We start from the raw sequence: 21,538 nt of genomic DNA, 5'->3' as shown, positions 1-21,538 counted from the left end.
GAAGAAATTATAAAGGAAATTACAAGATATTTTGAAGTAAATGGAAATGAAAGCACAACGTTTTGAGAGGGAAATTTAATGCTTTAAATGCTTATATTACAAAAGAAAAAAATGCCTCAAATCAATGATCTCGGCCTCCACTTTAAGAAACTAGAAAAGCAAATTAAATACAAAGCAAGCAGAAGGAAGAAAATAATAAAGGTAATAGTGAAAATTAATGAACCAGAAGCACATAAGCAATAGGATTAATCAATAAAACGAAAAGCTGTTTCTTTGAAAAGATCAACAGAATAGACAAACTTCCAACTACACTGAATAAGAAAATTTTTAAAAGAACATACAAATTACCAACATCAGGAATGAAAAAGGAGACATCACTACAGACATAAAAAGGGCAATAAGAGACTATCATAAAAAACTGTATGGTAGTAAGTTGTCAACCTTTAAGCAGACAGATTTCACAAAAGATACCAATTATCAAAATTGATGCGAGAAAGAGAACATCTAAAGAGCCCTGTATCAATTTTAAAAATTGAATTATGAATATAAAACCTTCTCATAAAGAAAGCATTAGGCCCAGATGACTTCACTGGTGAATTCTACCAAAATCTTAATGAGGAAATAATATGGATTCTACACAAACTCTTCCAGAAAATAGAGAAGGAAGGAAACTGCTCTCAATTCATTTGATGAAAACAGGCTGCTCAGATACCAGAACCAGTACAAGAAAGGAAACTACAGACCAATATCACTCATAAACATAGAGGAAATATTCTTGACAGAATCTCTACAAATTGAATTCAGCAAAACATATAAAGGGTAATACTCCATGACCAGTGGGGTTTATTCAAGAATGCCAAGTTGGTTTAATATTCAAAAACCAATCACTAGAATTCATATTAACAATAAAATAGAAAAACCATATGTGTATCTCAGTAGATGGAAACAACATCTGACAAAATTCAACACCAATCCATGATTTAAAAACAAAACAAGGGCGCCTGGGTGGCTCAGTTGGTTAAGCGACTGCCTTCGGCTCAGGTCATGATCCTGGAGTCCCTGGATCGAGTCCCTGGATCGAGTCCCGCATCGGGCTCCCTGCTCGGCAGGGAGTCTGCTTCTCCCTCTGACCCTCCCCTTCTCATGTTCTCTCTATCTCATTCTCTCTCTCAAATAAATAAATAAAATCTTTAAAAACAAACAAAAACAAACAAACAAACAAACAAAACAGGGGCACCTGGGTGGCTCAGTTGCTTAAGCGGCCGCCTCTTGATTTTGGCTCAGCGTATGATTTCAGGATTCTTTCTCTCTTCCTCTGGCGCTCTCCCTGCTCGCGTGCTCTCTCTCTCTAAACCAAATAAATAAATCTTTAAAAATAAGTAAATAATAAAAAATAAAAACAAACAAAACAACCTCTCAAGAAACTAATAGAAGGGAACTTCCTCCACCTGTTGTTATAGGGCACCTATGGAAAACCATTAGACAACAACCTAGGTAATGGGGAAAGAATGTCTGCCTCTGAGATCAGACACAAGGTATACTCACTACTTTTATTCAACATTGTGCTGGAGGACTAGTGATTGCAGGGAAGAAAAACACATAAAAGACATACACAGTGGTTAGGAAAAAATAAATAAACTGTATTTTCACAAGACATGATCATCAGCAAATGACCAACATGCAAAAGAAAAAAAAAGCTCAACCTCAGGGCCAGGTGTTAGACTCTGGGGGAGTAGTTCCAGGAGAAAGGAACTTCTGTTTTTGTTTACCATAGTATCCTAAACACCTAGCACAGTGCCCATCCATAGAAGCAGTCATATTTATTTTGTGAATGAATGAATGAATGAATGGGCAAATATTAGATTGGGGTGGCTCAGTCCTGGAAGGTGACATTTCACTTCAGCCAAGATTTGATTTTAATAACTTTCAATTTTGGAAAAAGTATCTTAGATCTCGATCTTAAGTCAAATAGGAAATTGCCAAAAGACGCTGTCTTCCTTTACCAGTTACTTGTGATGGTTAATTTTACGTGTCAACTTCACTGGGCCATAGGATGCCCAGGTTAAATGTTCCTTCTGGGTGTGCCTGTGAAGGTGTTCCTGAATGAGATCAGCATTTTAACTGATGGAATCAGTAGAGTGGATTGCCCTCTCCAGTACTGGTAGGCATCATCCGGATCTGTTGATGGCCTGAATAGGACAGAAGGTGTAAAAAGGAGGGATGAGTTTCTTTTCTCCTGCCTTAGTGCTGAAGCTGGGACATCTCATCTCGTTTTCTCCTGCCCTTGGATTAGAATTTATACCACTGGCTTCCCTGGTTTTCAGGCCTTTGGTCTGGGACTGACTGCTAGTTTTCTTGATTCTCCAGCTTGCAGATGGCAGATTCTATATACACACACACTAAGGGTGTATATATATATATGTATATATATATACACACACACTAAGGGTATATATATATGTGTATATATATATATACACACACACACACAGATATTAGAATATATATATTCTCTCTATATCCCAATATATATATGTACAGAGAGAATATATACTAGAATATGAGAATTAGAATATATTATTATAAATTATATAATTATATAATTATACATGATTATAGTTGTATATTATTAAATATAACAATTATATTTGTATATAATAATTCTAAATTATATTAAAATTATATTAGATATATTAGAATATATACATAAATATATTCTGTGTGTTTGTGTTTAGTCTAATAGTTCTGTTTCTCTGGAGAACCCTGATTAATACATTACTCATACGCTCACTCATATGCTCCTGTGCTTACTGTCATAGCTAAGATTATCAATCCAAAACATTATAGGTTTGCTGCACACTTATCTATACTTCCTTTTTTAAGGAGCTCACGCTTTCTGATTACAAAAGTAATACATGCCTTCTTTTGGGAATCTAAAAAATGCTGAAAAATTAAGAAGGAAATGAAAATTCCCTAAAATCCCATTGCTCCAACTGCCACTGAGCTCTTCCTCCTTCCGGTTCCTGTTTTCCTCATAATCTGTTCCACTAATTTGGCACCAAAGGCTACAGGCATGGAGATAGAGGTTGATATGAAAAGGAATCAGGTGGGTACCTTGGGGACAGAGGGGGACATCCATGTGGAATTTTCCAGCAGGAAATGCTGTCATAAACCAGGAGAGATTTCCAGTCCCTATGTGGGGAGGGAGAGGGATCCCACTGGTGTCGGGTGAAATCTCAGGAAGGGAAGGAGGCTAGCCAGAGAAGAGAAGCAGACCAAGGAGAAAGGAAGAATCTCTTACAATATAATTAGTTTATACTTGCTCCAGAAAGTATATGGAATAAAGCATTAGAAAGAACTTACTTTCTCTTGAATTCTTATCTATAAAGGTTTTCCTAGGCTCGTCAAGAGTGAGATGCTTTCTGTATTTTCTACACCTGTGGAATGTGGCCAGCATTCTTTTCACAAAAGAACAATTTGACATGTAAAGGACACAGAATTAACCAGACTATTACTTCCTAAATGCCATCTTTTCCTTCCTCTGAATATTGATTTCACCTACTCTTTATAAACACGAATTTGTTTGGAATGGCTTTTCAGAACTGTCTATTTTCACACCCACATTAAGAACAATGAATCTGCTTAAATCTATGTTCTCTGAGAGAAGGCAAGTTTGCAAGTCGATCAAATGCCTTGCTGAGTTTTATCAGTTGCATGTATTTATCATCTTCCAGCCATCTTCTTAATAGGCTGCATTCCTACTGCTTCAAGGTCTGCTCACAAAGGACAGCCCTCCTGAGTTTTTGTCATTTGCCAAAAATTTCCTATTGGAAGATTTGACTTGTCTGCCCAGACAGAGACAGAAGTCCAGCCGTAGCTGTACGAATGGTTGCCACATGTCCCCTAGCAGACAGAGGAGATGCCATCTTCCGAACAGAAAAATGGGAGAAAATAGCACCAAGGCACCCACGATCTAGCTGATAACACGTTCCCCCAAACAACTTGTTTAAAAGACTTCCCGAACAAAAGCAACATAAACACGAACAACCCTATCCAAAAAGAACCTTCTAAATGTAAATTGTCTACCTCAAACACAAGAATCATAGAAGCCAAATCTTCCCCCTTATACATTCAAATCTCAGTAGGAACACAGAAAACGTTCTCCTTCAGGTCCTCAATCCAACAGTCATTCTAGGGCCCAATCTCCACAATGTGTTGGATCCCAAAACAACATGTTTTTTTTTTTTTTTTAAGATTTTATTTATTTATTTGACACACACAGATAGAGAGACAGGGAGGGCATAAGCATGGGGAGCTGCAGAGGGAGAGGGAGAAGCAGGCTCATGACACGAAGGCAGACACTTCACTTATCTGCCCCAGGGGCCCCTCGAACTCCACAGGCCCCAGAAGCAAATCATCTGGCTCTGGGCATGTTAGTTAACGGAATTGGGCCTCCCTTCCTCAGCTATAAAACAGGGCATTACTGATAGCCACCTCATACAGAAGTCTGTTACAGAGATGAAATAACACACAATTGTATATTGCGTAGACTCTAGCACAGGGTGAAGAATCTACAAGTGTTTACCATTATTCTACCTTCACTCAAACCCATTCCTTCCTCCCCATATAGTCCCCAAACTGACTCACAAATCCACCACCCTCTCATCAAACTAGAACCTTGAGCATTCTCCTTGACACCTCCCCCTCCCTTAACCTCAGTCATTCTGTCCCAGCTGGTTCATTCCACTTCTTAAAGATCTAACCTTGTCTGTCCCTTTCTACTGTATTGCCTTAAGTCCTCAGCATCCCCTGGGACTTAGAGCCATTCTTTCCCTGACCTCACTCTTGCTGCTGTACAGCTTTGTTCTAAAGAGCACATTGCATGACACCACTCTCCTCTTAAAATCTTTCAATGTCCCCCCACTGCCCCGGGGCCAAAATCCAAACTCCTTGGAAGGGCACAGAGGCTCTGCAGGACCTGGTCTCAGTCACTCCCTCTCAGTCCATCCCACTCCCTAAGCTCCAGCTGGTCCTCCTTGGGGGAAGGTGATGCCAAAGTACTCATCGGCCTCAGTCAGTCCACAACTTCTCCAACAGCTGCTGCTTCTTCCAGATGTAGCTTGGGTGCCACTTCCTCTGACAAGCCTTCCTGGACTTCTAGTCGGATGAGTATCTTTCTTCTTTGTTCCACCTGGGTCTCTGCCCTAACAGTTATCATGCTTTAGTTCTTATCTGCTCATTTGTCTGTCCTCCCCACTAAACGAAGTTGTCTGCGGCACAAAGATCGCCTTTTATTTCCATATCCCCAGAACCTAGCACAGTGGCCAGCAGACAGTTGGTACTCAAGGTACGTGAACCAGGGCAAAGTGTTTCCACCAAAAAGGAAACGTCTGGGGGAATCTGTATCAGGGTTAGCGGATCTTCACAGGGGTTCCTTCGGGCCTGCGTGGGTAGCCACTGCCTGCACGTCCTTCTCAGTGCTCCACTCTCGCACAGTTAGAGCAGACACAGGGCGGCACAGGCGGAGGCTGCCCCGGCGCCTGCAAATGCACGCTAAGCGGGCTGAGGTTAAATCTTGCGCCCTTTGTTCCAGGCAGCGGAGAGCGAGTGGGTCCGTGCCCGCCCGCCCGGCCCGCTCTGGCCGGGTGCAGGGCCTGCTGGAGCAGAATGGCACGAAAATGCACGGGGGAACGCCGCGTCGGGCAGGGGCGCGCGTGTGCGCGGGCCCTCTCCGTGCCAGCCTCCCGACTTCGGGGTGCCGCGCTCTCCGGCGCCCTCGCCGGGGCCCAGCCTCAGTGCCAGGCGATCCCCCGGGCCCGCCGCCACCGCCGGCGGGAAAGCGCCCGGCGTCCCGGCGTCACGCGCCAGCAACCGGGCGCGCGGCGCGCGGGACGGGGGCGGGACGGGGGCGGGGCCAGCGCGCCCGAGGCGGGGCGGGGCGGGGCGGGGCGGGGCGGGAGCCGGGCACAGGAAGCGCTGGGAGGCCCGAGCCGTCCCAGGGTGCCCCGCGCGGCGTGGACTCGGGCCGCTGCCGCCATCCCGCTGGCGAGAGGGAGAGAGAGGCCCGCCCGCTCGCCGGTCGGGCCAGTGTGGGCCAGTGCGTGAGGGCGCGGGGGGCCGTGTCAGCGAGACGCAGAGCGCAGCCGCCACCAGCAAACGGACATGTTGGAGCCCAGCGCCGCCGCCGCCTCCTTTTCCTCATCCTCCGAACGGGACTGAGAGGGGGCCCGCCACCCTCCGCCTCTGCCGCCCGCCCCGCCGCCTCGGCCTCAGCCTCTTCCTGCCCGGCCTCTGGCTCCACCGCTCGTCGCTTCCCCCCCGCCCCTCAGGCCCGGCCGGTTCCCGGCCCCGCTCCGCCGCGGCGCGAGGTCTATGTGACCGGCGGGCCCGGAGCAGCCGCCGCCGCAGCGCGAACATGGACGCCGTCAACGCCTTCAACCAGGAGGTGAGGAGTGCTCGGGGCTAGGGGGTGCCGGGCCTGCCGCGGGAGCCGGGGCTCCGTTTCTCCCGCCGCCGGAGGTTTAAAGCTTTGGTCGGGGTGGGGACGCTTCCTGCCCGGGTTCCGGGGCGGCGGGGCCTGCGCGCAGCGGCCTGCGGTCCGGGAGAGGTCGCGGCGGCCACGGAACCGACCCCACACCCCTCCCCCATCGCCCACCCCCGGGCGGCGACCTCGGGCTGCCCCCCTCGCCCCCTTCCGGCCTCCCCCAGCCCGCGTCTGCGCCGGTGCCTCTAACTTCGCCCTCTTTCAGGTCCGGGCGCTCTCGCTCTCTGCTCCCAGCCCCGTTACTGGCTTCGCAGTGCCGGGAGCCCGCAAGGGGCTAAGAAAGAAGCGCGGGCGGGCGTGTGGGGTTGGGGGCGGGGGAGCGGGAGCATCTGCCGGTCGCTGGGCTGGCGGAGCAGCGGCCTCGGCTCTCCTGTTGCTCAGGCCGCGGCGCGGCAGCGGCTGGACTCTGATCCCGGGTCGGGGAGGAGTTGGAGAGGGTGTTCATCCCCTTCTCCCGGGATTCACCTACGTGGGAAATGGGGTTCCCAAATGAAGAGGGGTGGCTCCTTATCATTTCCAGTCATGCACACAATCCTCTTAATGGGCTCGGTGGCCCCAACGTGACACCTAAAAAGTTGAATGGGAGAGGAGTACTTGCTCCGCCTCAGTCCGGTAGGAAGCCGGCTTTGGCCTCCAGTCCCCCACCCTCGCACTCCTCCCGCGGTAGTTAATCCGCGGCTCCCTTCTAGGGGAACATTTACATGTGAAAACCTCCCCAAACCGGGAACAAAGCTGCCTGCCGCCTTAAAGCTCTATAGTTTTATCTCAAGTCTGATTCCAGGTGCTGTTTTTGGAGCGTAGAGTCCACACGTCCTCTTCATCAGAATCGATTTGGGGAGAGGGGACTTGACCATTGGTGATTTGAAATACAGTTACAGAATGGAAACTTGTCATAGGTTGAGTTGGATTATTTTCCTTTTCCAAACACTGAAGATAAACCCAACATTGAAAAAGTGAGATGTAGTGCTGTAGCTCTAGATGTCTTGATACGGCGTTAAAAACTTGCATCTCACAGTAAGGTTTTGTAATTTCACTTGTAACAGAATTAACGTGCGGTAACTTTCCTTTAGATTTGCAGTCCCGTAATGTGGGATCTTCCAGCAACACGGCAGTTAGGATCTTTTATTGCCTTACAGATTATCCTAGAAATGATTTGTCTTTAACCGATGGGTGCATAAAATGTCTTAACTGGAGTAGCAACTGGTGTTGGACAGTGTGATGATTTTCAAAATAACGAAATAACATTTCCTAATATTTGATGGCTAGAGAATTTCTGATATTGCTCCAAAGATTTCAGGTCTGGAAGTTGACTTGGTTTCTTGAAGGCGAAGTTTACTTGGAGTGTTGGCTCCATGAGGGCAGGGAGTTTCTGTTCTTTCCTCCTCCTCTCACCATAGGAGGCCAATATGCGTTGAATGCATGAGAATTTTACAAATGGTACAACAGTTTTTAAAAATTATAAGTACATTTCTTTCCCAAGATAAAACCTTATTGACTCTTTTTAATGTCAACTTATAATGAAGAAGGGGATTTTTAGAGTATTCTCAAGATCAGAAGTATTTAATTCTGAGTTAAGCAGTGTGGAAGTTGACAGTAAGCACATTAAGCAAAATATCTTACGTTCTGGAAAAGTGTGATCAGGAGTTTTTACTTTGAAAAACAAAAATAAGGTAGGATACTGATTTCTCAAAAAAGGGAAATGGTATTTTAACCTTTTTAAAATGTACAAAATGAGAGTTTTCCTGTCATTATTCACCTTTCTGCTCAAATTTTTATTCCCATTCCTACTCTTTATGAACTGCAAATTACATTATGTTAGGTGTGTGTTGCCAGTTCTGATTTCTGAAGAAACTTTCTTCTGGAGAAATTAGTCTGACTTTAAAATTCATCTTCTTGTGTTGTTTGATTTGTAGTCCTTCTCGGTTATAACTCCCCATTCATGAAATGTTATTGGTTAGTTTCTTGTAACCTCAAATCTCCCAAGTCTTACTTTAATTCTATAAACTTTTAAATGCGTGCTCAGCTACAAAGCTGTGTCCTGAATACTGTGGTACTACCAAGGATCTCTGTCCCCTAGGAGCCTGATCTAATAGAGGACACAAGACTTAGGCAAATAACTTTAACATGTGATAGAACAACTTCCTTTGGGGCTCTTAAAAAATACCCTGGGATGGCTATGGGGGATCAGTGAAGACTTGGGAAGAGAAGGTGGAGTAAGTTTTAGGATTTCAGAAGGTGTAGAAAGTAGTGATTGAAGGGCAACAGTGCTGAGGAGTGAACAGTAGTTTGATTCCAAAGGCTACTGGAAAGTAAAGATGGTTAAGTAATTCGGGGCCTGACAAGTTTCATGTCTGTCTAATGTGTTTAAATTCCACTTTTAGGCTCTGGATAAACTGAAGGCTTTAAGTAGTGGGGTGATATAATCAAGAAAACTGCTTGATTTGTATATATTGTAGAAGGCAGAGATTTGAGGAAGATTGGCATTTTGAGGACTGAGGTAGAATTGAGTAAAATCTGAACTTGGCCTGTCTATAGTGGTAGGGAGAGGAGGGATCCGTGGACCTGCCATCTGAAAGGCTAATAAGCTCCTTTTGCCCCCACATTCTAGGTGCTGGGAAAGTGGTGATGCTGCTCGCACAAGTCAGGCAGTTAGCATAAGCATATTTAGTGGAAGAGGAAATATGTTTGGTTTTTTAACAGGTTGAGATTGAGTGGAAAAGTCACGTGGAAATTTTTGGCAAGCAGTTGGGCATGTAGGACTCAAACTTGGAAGCAACCAAGAAATAGAGGAAGACATATGGGAGTCACTCTCAGATGTGCCCTGGAGAAAATTGAGGGGGGGGAGAAAAGGAATTAATATTTAATAAGCATCTATGGCGTATCAGGCATTTTATAAATACGTGTCTGATATTCCCACAACCTTGCACAGACATCCATTTATAGATGAGGAAACTGATTTTCAAAGAAGTTAAATAACTGGCCCAGGGGCATACTGTCAGCTAATGGTAGCGCTGGGATTTGAATGCACATCTCCCCATCTTAATTGCTGCCTAAAGATAATATTTTGTTTAATACAGTTACAGGTTACAGGTTAAGACTTAAGAAAACTACTAAAATTTGAGAGTAATGGGATCTGAAGTTTAAGGTTGAGTGGTGATGAAGGAGATAAGGAAATAAAGGTCACAAATGTAGTCTTTTTTAGAAGTTTGGTTGTGAGGGATTTAAGGACAAAGTTGCCTCAAGAATGAAGGGAAAGAAGAGCAGTTAACAGGGTAGGAGGCACTAGTGGTAGGCCATTTGTATGTTTGTATAGCATATATGTGATCTTAGCCTTAATAAGTGATGTTGAAGCCCTGGTCTCAGGAGTAGAAGTTTGAGCATGTTGGGGGAGGGTAAGTGTAGAGAAGCACAGTTTAAAAATAAAAGGGCTTGCTTGGAACACAGTTGTGGCTAAAAGGAAGGGTACAGATCAGCACGGGTAAAAGAGGTCAGTATCTCTGATACAGGAAGGAAGATAAAAAGAATGAAGTTATTAAAGACACCCTTTAAACAGGAGTTTTATGGTGAGACGCTTTGTTAAGTGTTGTAAAAAGATGAGTGAAAAAAGTGAGTGACTAATTATAGCCAATACTTGTTTTCTGCTATGTTTATGTATTCCTTAATGTGAAGAGTTTGGTATTTTGTAAGTTTGTTGAATGAATGAAAGTTACAGATTGGTTAATCCATTGATTTCATTTTTAGCCTTTAACCAATCTTTTCTAATCCCAACAGATTGTATCTTCCCACACTTTTGGGAGGGGAGCAGCATTTATGATTTTAAGACTTTTAATTAGGGGCAGCTGGGTGGCTCAGTCGGTTAAGCATCAGACTCGATTTTGGCTCAGTCCTGAGATCAAGCAGGTTGGGCTCAGAGCTCAACATGGAGTCTGCTTGAAATTCTCCCTTTCCCTCTGCCCCTCCCTGCATGAGCGCAGGACACCTGTACTTACTTGCTCTCTCTAAAATAAAATCTTTTCTTAAAAAAAGACTTAAAGTATAAGAAAGTGCAGAGAAGATATAACAAGAATGGACAGTTGTTACTATTATAAGTGTTTTTAATTTAAGCTTAAAGTATTACAAGTTAAAGTCCTTTCCTCCCACAGAGGCAATCAAAATGCATTTAGTATCAATCTCTGTGGTACATAAGCAGTATATAATCTGTATTTTGATATGCATAAGTGGTATATATACTCGTGGGGTTTTTTTTCTCAAACGTTGTTAATATTAAGATTTCATTCTAATGCTGGGTAGTATGCCATCATTTGAATAAACCATATTTTACTTATCTGGTTCCCCAGTTGATGAACATTTAAGTTGCTTCTCAGTTATTGCTGACAAACACTGCATGAACTTTCTCAAACATATCTCCATTGTATAAGAGTCTCTCTGGGGCAGCTGTTCTCAAACTTTGGATTTTGACTCCTTTAACTTTTTTTTTTTTTTTTTAAGATTTTATTTATTTATTTGACAGAGACACAGCGAGAGAGGGAACACAAGCAGGGGGAGTGGGAGAGGGAGAAGCAGGCTTCCCGCCGAGCAGGGAGCCCGACACGGGGCTTGACCCGAGGACCCTGGGATCATGACCTGAGCCGAAGGCAGACGCTTAACGACTGAGCCACCCAGGCGCCCCTTGACTCCTTTAACTCTTAAAGGTTAAGGACTACAGAGAGCTTTTGTATCTGTGGATGATACCATATATATATAATATGTCTTTGGGATATTTATCATCTTAGAAATTTAATCTGAGAAATACATTTATTGAAAATAACAAATCCATTATATTTTAACATAAATAACATTTTAAATGAAAAATAATGTTTCCCCCCCCAAAAGTGAGAAGAGTGACATTGTTTTATATTTTTGCAAATCTCATTTAAACTTTGGTTTGTAAACCTGGATTCTCATATCTACTTCTTTATTCAGTCTCTTGTAATTAGACACATCAGGTAGCCTCTGGAAAACTTTGCTGTACACTTGTGAGAAAATGAATGAAAGGGGCAAGAAATGTTTTAGTATTAAAATGAAAACAATTTTTACCTCACAGACCACTGAAAGGAACTCAGACTCCCAGGGATCCTCAGATTATTTTTAGAGAACTACGGCGCTGAGATACTGAGGTGGTGTACATACAATGTTATGTTGAAGTGCAGGAAGAAAATACAAGAACTTTAACATTCATTTTTATTTTTAAACTCAGATTAAGCTTTATGAATATTTTATGTATGAATTTATGTTGGTACACTTACCACTGGGCTGTCAGTCTTGAACCACCATATTATCCTGAAGGAAGAGTTGTGTTCCACATATCAGCGGGGAACTTGCCACCCCTTTCTTTTCCCACTGGAAATTTTTGTGTATGGACTATCGTATGTTTTACCTCTTGATTACTAGGTATGGTTATCTTCCAGAATTTAAATCAGATGATGAAGATACTTTAAGTATTTTTTTCTAAACCTGTTAATGTTCGTCTTTAGTTGTTCTTGATCATTTCCTTCCAAGTCTATCTAAAGCAGTGGACAAAGAGTTGACACAAGATTCTTAACTGTGTGAAAGAGATGTAGAGGACCAGGCCACAGTTGAAGTAAAATTGAAGGTTTTTTTCTTGCCTCATTTGACCATGTTATGCTGTTACCACAGGAGTTTTAGATACTAAAAGTTATCATGGTATTCCTCTGCTCTTTCTCGACTCTCAGAGAATTGCTTATCTCCAACAACAGTAGAGGTCTGGCCTTACGGTGAATGTAATAATGCTGGCTCTTCAGAGCTTTCTGTTGCAGCATTTATCACTGATGTTCTTGTTGAAAATAACCTCTACCCTAGAATTCTCACATTTCATTTAGAATTTTGTTTCAGAAAAAATTACATGGACACATGATAAGGAGCTAATTCAGAGAAAAATTGGAGTAATGGAAAAGTTGGCTTATAAATCTTGTGAAACAGGGTTCAGGACATAAAACTACCTGGCAGAAAGTTGACAAATGGTAGTTGGTATTGGGGCAGGGTGTTTTTTTTGCCAGATATAAATTGTAGGTTCTCTGCCATGGAACCCAAGTGAATATAATTACTTCAGCATTCCAGGTAACTTGTGTAGATATCTGCACACCTTGAAGTCTTGTTTTAAAATATGTTTTGGTAACATGGTAGGAAAAAAGTTCTTACATAAATGATGGACCCTTAGTATTGTTCATAACATTTGTTGAGATAATATGCCAGATTTTTTTTTTAAGCATACTTCAGAGCAACGGCATACATCTTTAATGATGAGCTAAAAACAAGCTACACGACGTTATCAGCTATGTAGAATAAGCAGTTTGCCCATTATTCAAATTTTTGGTAACATTAGTTGATTAATACTCTTTCTGTGGAACAGGAAAAAGTAGAGTTTGGTAGTAGTTCAGCTTGCCTTAGGACTAGGCCTTGAAAAGATCTGTTGAAAGCTTAGACTTCAAGAGACGTGTCTGCATTTCTCTGTTAATATTATGTGTGATTAGCAGTGTACTATCACGATTTTTTGTTTCTTGTTTTTTTTGAGAACTATTAAGATTTCACAAACAGTATTATAATTTATTATACCCTGGTCACCTTCGTCCTATTAAGTATTTGCATGGTTTATTGATTACATTTCATTGCTTTATAGCTAGAGCTCTTTATTGGTCCTTGTGAAGGCATAAATATAGAAACTTTGATATTCCAGTGAAGCACATTGTACTGATTAGTAGTGAATTTGCAAGAAATCCAATGTAACTCTGGAGTGAAGTTAAGAATTAGAAGCTAAAGTTTTGATGGAGTCACGGGGTGGGTAGTGGGGGAGACGGCAGGGCTCAGTGAAAAGTAGAGGGCCATCCAAGTTCTTCTGAAAGTTATAATTTGTGTTTGGATAATTGGTGATTTTGGTATAAACCTATGTGGGTCAGTAATCCTAGTTGGAAGAGACTGTAGAGCAGTGGCACACCTTGCATATTTGACATCCAGAGCACAATTTTTCTTTTTAATACATCCCTCTGCTACAACAAAATTAATTCCAGAAATAATCCTGAGAATGGCCAAGAAAGAAACCTGAACTTTATGCCGGTTGCAAATATATATATACAACAGTGGAAAAAAGTTAATATTTTTAAATTGCATTGATACTTTTTTTGAAAAGCTTACCTACATACTGGTCTGTCATATTGACTTACTATGATATTCCAGTTTCTTTTCAAGCCTTACCTTCTGCATATTTGTTAGTGATTGTCAAGATGATCTTCACACATTTGTGTTCCGTAGACAGTTATAGCCCGCTTGATCAGTCTTCACCCATAATTGATTAAAGAATACTTTTTATTAGTTTTAATTATGAAAAGCTGTATATAAAGCAACAGACATACACTAGTTAGGGAGCCTTAAATATAAGTTAACCTTTGGTTAGAAATTTAGGAAAAAACCACTTCACAATAAATCTAAAAATCTAGAATGTCTTTCCACATTGATTGTAGTGACTTTCAAATGTCTCCTCACTAAAAAAAAAAAATTCACTGAAATGTTTCCACCGAAAAATTCAGTATAGATTTCTATTAGTTAAACATTCTTTAAATTATGTGTAAATGTCTACTTCCTTACATTTTGTAGAGTAGTAATGGCATTCTCCATGATTTTTATTCATGGATCTTCAAGCTCTGTGTTCCACTATACTGTTGCTCAGGGCTGATTCTGGCTGTTTGTAAATATTTATACCAGAAAAATAGATTTCAGAAAGAAGAATTGCACTCAGCTATCGTATTTTGAATGTACTCTTTAAACACATACACACACGTATATTGGAACCACAGGATTGGAGAAAGAAACAGCCTAAGTGCAGGCTATCCCTAAATCTCTTTGTAGTGACTCTCCAGATGAACAGGTATGGTGAATCTGCATATTTTGGGCACTCACCACATAACTGGAGGATTTCCTAATGAATTTCCACTTAGAATAGATGGCTTAATAGAGGATATGTAGTAAAAGTGTATAGATTTGATGCTTATATATTGTTAAAACTTAAGTCACCACAGCAATAGATTAAAACTTAAGCATCTCAGTCAACAACATATTTTAGGGGAAGGAATATTTTATACCTGATATTATTTAGAATTGCCAGTGCTTAGTGATGCTAAAAGGATGTCAATTTTATTAATTGTATTTAGAGTCTTTAGAGACAATTTACCCACTGATTGCCTGACCTGTATTTGCTTCTCCCATTGTCCCACTGTTACCTTAGAGAGCAGTAGTTGACCAACTCTGTAGTCTGTAAATCTCCTTCTGCAATATTTATTATATATCTTTATGCATTTTATCATGATTATTCTACTTTTTTCCCCCTTTTGACTTTGTCAGAGCTGAGTTTTAGCTGAAGTAGAATTATACCCTGCTGAAAAGAAGCCTATAATATGGAAATTTACAGTAATACGCCTTTTAAGCCTTTAGGAAACATAAAATATTCTTTAGACTTTAATGGCCATATATCACCTCGTTCACCTTAATTAAGAGATGCTGAATAATAAATCCCTTTGGAAAGGACAGCCAGGTTTGGGGTTCATTGGAGATATGTTCAAATCTTTATAAAGGCTTTAATTATTGTTTAATGTCAAAAATAGGCAAATCCATAGAGACAGATTATTGGTTGGTGGCAGGGAGGAATGGGCATGGAATTTTTTGGAGGGGATTAAAGTATTCTAAAACAAAATAGTGCTGATGGCTGCCCAACTCTAAATATAATAAAAACAAAAACAAAAAAACACTGAATTGTATACTTTAAAGGGGTGAGCTTTATGGTATATGAATTATATCTCAAACCTGTTTAAAAAATAGGAAAACGTTAGTTTTTCGCACATCATTTCCATTGTTTTGTTGCTTAATCTGATTTTCTTTCCATTGAAAACAGTATCTAGTAGCTACCAAGAGGCACTGTAAATTATTTTGTTGATCCTGAATCGTAAGTTTGTTTTATAGGGTATCTTTAGTTTTTACATGCTATTTTAAGTAATCCAATGGGGACAGTTCAGGGGAAGGACAGGAAAGGAATCCTGCATTTGCTCCTTAACCCACCAGCCAGATGCAGCTAATGGGCTAAGAGTTTTATATAGGTGTGTCTTTCCATTCTTTTCATTTTAAAGGTAAGGAAACCGAAGAGGTGGTGTGAATTGACCAAGGTCACACCGTGTAGAAATGGCAGTTCGGAGATTTGACTGAGTACTCTGAGTACCCATCTGAGCCCAGTCCATAGCCCCACACAGTTGTGCTGAAGGTTTTTGAGCAGTGGATCTTTGTCTGCTGGAGTGTTTATGAGAGGAGAGGGATCACTAACAACTTTTGTACATCTGAAGCATGGTTGCAAGGGCACCAAAATGTATACTTTTGGAAGGATTTGTAGAAGTTTAAGAATAATGAAGTTTGGTAAGTTTTTAAGTCATGCATAGATAATCCATATTTAAAACTTAAATGCACTTTTAGGCCTTTATATTTCTTTCACTAATTTATATTCACAATTAAAATTTTAAATTGATTGAGGATTTAATAAATGCTAACATTTTCAATTTTAGTCCCATACTTGCACATAAATCCATTCATGACAACTTTGTGGAAATAACTGGTTATAAATGAGATACATTAAGTATGGGATAATTTTTCTTTTTTCTTTTTTTTTTTAAAGATTTTATTTATTTATTTGACAGAGACATAGCGAGAGGGAACACAAGCAGGGGGAGTGGGAGAGGGAGAAGCATGCTTCCCACTGAGCAGAGAGCCTGATGCGGAGCTCGATCCCAGGATCCTGGGATCATGACCTGAGCCGAAGGCAGACACTTAACGACTGAGCCACCCAGGCGCCCCTAATTTTTATTTCTTCTGTTGAAGTCTAGGAGGAAATATTTAATTCACAATTTTTTTTTTTTTTAAGATTTTATGTATTAGAGAGAGAGCACAGGCAGGGGCAGAGGGAGAAGGAGAAGCAGGCTCCCTACTGAGCAAGGAGCCCAATGCAGGGCTCCATCCTAGGATCCCGGATCATGACCCAAGCTGAAGGCAGACGCCCTTCACAAAAATGTTCTGTAGCCAATTTGGGGGGATGTAAAGTTCACTAGTGAGGCACAGTAAAAGTAATTTTGCAATCTGGAATCTGCTGGTAGAGCAATGGCACAGATAAAATATTTGCCATTTCTTAAAATCACCTGCCTATTTCTTGATCAAGTGAAAAGAAAGAAGTGGAGGATTGATTGCAGTTCGGTGAACCAAAATGTAGCTAAGGAATAGAAAAATCGTTGTCCTAAGCTGGAACTGAATGGGTTAAAAGCCCTGCTAAAGAGAGGCAGCCTTGGTTCTTTTTTTTTTTAAAGATTTTGTTTATTTTTATTTATTTGACAGAAAGAGAGAAACAGCATGAGAGGGGATAGGGTCAGAGGGAGAAGCAGGCTCCCCGCCGAGCCGGGAGCCCGATGCGGGACTCGATCCCAGGACTCCGGGATCATGACCTGAGCCGAAGGCAGTCGCTTAACCAACTGAGCCACCCAGGCTCCCGAGGCAGCCTTGGTTCTAAAGTGAAAAGTTTTGAGTGAGGGGCGCCTGGTTGGCTGGGTGAGTAGAGCATGGGACTCTGGATCCTGGAGTTGTGAGTTTGAGCCCCAGCTGGGGTGTACAGATTATTTTTAAAAAAATTTTTGGGTAAAGGGTAGATTCTTGGAAATGATAGGAGAGTTAGTTTTAAGTGAAGAATAAGTTAAGGACATAGTTTACAGAGTAAGTTGTGAGAAATTAACTGCTTAGAAAATTAGTTCTGCCAGCAGCAAATGGTGACAAATAGGGCTTGATGATATAATTAAGAAGTGGGAATAATGCAGATGATGTTTAAACTGTTGTTTGCCATATTCTGTTTTCTTTCTTTCCTTTTTTTTTTTTAAGGTTTATTTATGTATTTTAGAGAACTCCAGAGCGCTGGCGGGAGGGGCAAAGGGAGAGGGAGACAGAGTTCCAGGTGGACTCCCCGCTGAGTGCAGAGCAGACTCAAGACCCTGAGATCACGCCCCGAGCCAAAACCAAGAGTTGGGCGCTCAACCAACTGTACCACCCAGACGCCCCTGCCATATTCTATTTTCTTAATGTACATAGAAATATAAGTAGTTAACTCAAAAGTAGTTTTGTATTTAATATTAATGTTCTTTATTTGCACTTATAGATGTGTATTTTGTAAAGCATTACTCCAAATTCTGGAACTAGGAGAAAAGTTGGAGAGTTTGTAGGAGGATGTAGTAAGGTAAAGCAATGTAGGAAAAGTATGAAATTTTTTTTTTAACTTGAGAATATTCTGTGCAGCTGTGTTGTAAAAATATCTGGTTAGGGATCTTTAGAAATCTGAAAAGTGAATTTTGTGGAGAAATAAATGGAACTATTTTCTAGTGTTTAAGTCAAATGAAAGACTGCTCAGTAGGAGCAGGGAGACAATGGTTTCTTTTTCCTCACTCTTTGTTTTAAAAGGCCTTGTACATTTGCTCCATCTTAGGAATATTTCATATTAATGCCAGACTGTCTTGTCTCTTTAGACCTTCGTCTAAGCAAGTTTTGAAAATTGGTTAAAACATGTGGGTTTCAAAGGACTTTTGACTCTATGGAAGTCAGAATTTGCTTGGCAGTAAAGTATGTCAGTAATTAAAGGGATTCTTTAATGTGCAGAGGTCAGCAAAATACAAAGATAGTGATTTCTCAAATTTGGGTTTTATATCCACAAGGGCATCAGTTATTATAAGGATTTAAAGGGGCAAAATTTTAAGTTTATTTTAAAAAATATGTTTAATAATTTTGAAAAATTTTGGTAACTGTTAACTTCAAAGACAAGGTTTAATCCATGAATAAGATATATCTGATAATGATGGTTCTGTGTATTTATTATATTTATAATCAAAAGTTGAGAAATGCATTTTTGTCTCAGACACAAAGTTCTTGATTTTTAAAATCAATGGATTTTAATTTTTTTCCTTTTAAAATTAGTGCAAGTTATGTAAAATTAAATTAGGAAATAAAAGAAAATACCATCCCACTGAATAGCATTAACATTTTATAGTGTTTTAGTCTTTTTCCCCTTCCACTTGTGTTTGGAAATTTTTATATGGCTACCAGATCTTTTTAATAAGAAGAAATTATTTTCTAATTTTAAAATAGTCATGGAAGATTTGAGCACATACGATTATTGTTTTAGATAAACTTCTAGAAGTGGAATTGTTGGCTTAAAAGATAAGTTGTTTTTGTTTTGTTTTGTTTGTTTGTTTTTAGTTCTTGATATATAGCTTTAAATTTCCTTCTGAAATTAAAACTCCCCAATTAGGTCTCATCAGCAGAGGGCTCTCTTTGCTTGATGCTAATCTACATTCATGCAGGTTAGACAATTGAAGAATTGTATCTCGTTTTAGTTTGTACTTCTTTGATTATTGGTAAGGATGAACTTTTTTTTCTGTTAATTGGCTATTGGGGTTTCCTTTGTTAATTGAGTTACTTTTCTGTACATATTTTTCAATTTTACTGTCTCTTACTGTTTGTACATGTGCTACTTTCAGGTAAAACGGCAGAGTTGGTAGAATGGCATTGTTCATGTGGTTGGTTTGCAATTGTCTGTACTTCCCAACCCATCCCCCATCATGTCAAATTGCCCAGTATTAAGAAAGTATTAGTTTGAACAAACCTTTGGTAAAGTGTATTTAAGGCATAAAGTGAAATGCCATGTAAAAGGAGCTGTTAACTATCCCTTCCCTAATTGTTCTAGCAATATTTTATAGAGTTGTCTTCAGGCTGTAATTAGATGGACAAAAGCATCTTTGCAGAAAAAATGATCTTAATTTTTTTTCCTAATTGTTTCCTTTTGTTAAGAAATGCAATGTGTACTTTTATAAAGTGTTTATATGTTAATAAACATTAAAGTTATGTTGGATTTAACTCCTTGATTTGGTTGAAACCCATGTGTCTGATATATTGAGTCAAATGAATGAAACAGGAAAAAAGACTAGAATTAATTGCTCTGATATCTGCATCTGTCAGTAGGGAGATTTGAGTACCAGCATGTCATTGTCAATGTACATATTTCCTTTTGGAAGCATTCATATCTTTTCTTTAAAGTTTGTAAATAAGTATTAATAACACCAGCTTAAGGCAGAATTTGTCATCTTGGAGGTAGTAATAGCAAGGAAGGAGTACTGCGTATATAATCAGTATAATTCGTTATAAAATAAATTCAGGAAAACAAATTTTTTAAAGTTTAGGGGGGGGAAAGATAGAGGTAAGTATTCCATTGAAAGATTCCTAAAGGAAACATTGAGGGATTAGGTAGGGGTTAGAAGAATTATTTAGACTAATATGGTCTTCTAATTCTTTTCACTGCTTTTCCTATTTCAAAGAATAGGAAATGGCACATTCCAGAAATCGAAGACTCAATGCTAATAACTTTTATCTTTGCTGGTTCTGTTTGTTTGTTCTATGAACTTCTAGAAATTTCTAATCTAGGAGCCAGAACAGATTCATTAACAACTCCATAGCAGACCAAATTAAACTTTTTTCTTTTGTGAAGTGTTTTATCTAGTAAGGACTATAAACCAAATATTTCAGAAAGATATTTGTCATTATTTCATCATGAATAAGTTAGAAAAATATAGGCAGGATGAGAGTATTAAGTGAATTTGAGCTGACAGGCAGTGTCCAAGGAATATCCAGGTCATCCCACAAGTAGGTCCTGTTCTTACTAATTTTTAAAAAACCATTGAGTTGGAAGAAGGCATATAAAGCACATTCATGAAAGTTCATGAAATTTATAAGCTGATCAGAGTAGCTGCTACATCAAGTAGCAGAAAATTATTTCCAGATGACCTAAGTAGATTGAAAGGACTGTCAGAAAACAACATAAAGTAAATATGAAGATCTAGTTTTGATAGAGATTCCATTGAAAACAGTTTGAGGGTTTTGGTTCATTATAGGTGTGAGTTAACAATGAATTAAGCACTGTTTTATTTTTGTTTTGTTTTGTTTTTTAAATAATGTTCCAGGGACCCTGGGTGGCACAGTAAGTTAAGCGCCCAACCCTTGGTTTCGGCTCAGGTCATGATCTCAGGGTTGTGAGATGGAGCCCTGTGTTTGGGCTCCGAGCTCAGAGAAGTCTACTAAAGTTTCCCTCTCCCTTTTCCTCTGCCCATTCCTGCCCACACGCGCTCTTTCTCTCTCTCAAATAAATAAACCTTTTAAAGAAAGAAGGAAAGAAAAAGTTCTTCCCTATCCACTTCAGACTCCTAGAACTTATTATATGTTGCCTTACTTTGCAGATCTGATTGGGTTAAAGATCTTGGAAGGGGTTAATTATCCTGAATTATCTAGATGAGCACAGTGTAATCCCAAGGGTCCTTAAATGAAAGAGGGAGGAGAGTCAGAAAGTGATGTGACAGCAGAAGCACAAAGGTAAGGGAGAAGATGCTACCCTGTTGGCTTTGAAGATGGAGGAAGAGACAGACCAAGAGCCAAAGGAATGTAGGCACCCTGTAGAAGCTGGAAAAGCCAAGGAATGTATTCTGCCCTAGCGCCTCCAGCACCTGCCGGCACCTTGAATTCAGACTAGCGAGATTCTGACCTCCAAAACTGTAAGATAAGTTTGTGTTGTTTTTAAGCTAAGTTTGTGGTAATGTGTTATTGCAGAAATAGGAAACATTAAAAAAAAAAAAACCAATTCACTAGATTCCATTAACACAGTAATACATCTGGACGATGTCCATTTGGGGATATCATACTTAAAAGGAATAGCCAGGGTAGATGTAGAAATACCATTTCACTAATAGTTGAAGAAGATAGTTGAGTGGGAAACATGTTTAGTTATCTTTAAATATTTTATTGTGTAGGAGAGATCACTATTCAGAATTGGAACAGGAGAGAAGGTACCAGAAGGGAGATTGGGGGTTAGTACACAGGAGGCCTCTGTGA

At 40.3% G+C, this 21,538-nt stretch overlaps 1 protein-coding gene across 2 annotated transcripts in view; it reads left to right on the top strand.

The window, feature by feature from the left end:
* The first annotated feature begins 6,014 nt into the window (after positions 1–6,014).
* Positions 6,015–21,538, top strand: part of SCAF4 (SR-related CTD associated factor 4) — a 57,886-nt gene continuing 42,362 nt past the window's right edge. For both annotated transcript variants that reach the window (XM_035017587.1, XM_035017586.1), the window contains exon 1: positions 6,015–6,445. In XM_035017587.1, the coding sequence (XP_034873478.1) occupies positions 6,416–6,445 (30 nt within the window). In that variant the 5' untranslated portion in view covers positions 6,015–6,415. The remainder of the gene's footprint in view (positions 6,446–21,538) is intronic.

Source organism: Mirounga leonina, unplaced genomic scaffold (genome assembly GCF_011800145.1).
Source record: "Mirounga leonina isolate KUSES-001 unplaced genomic scaffold, KU_Mleo_1.0 Mir_172, whole genome shotgun sequence".
Classification (NCBI taxonomy): Eukaryota; Metazoa; Chordata; class Mammalia; order Carnivora; family Phocidae; genus Mirounga; species Mirounga leonina.
The sequence above is the reverse complement of the archived record's forward strand: the minus strand, read 5'-3'. Positions and strand labels throughout refer to the sequence as shown.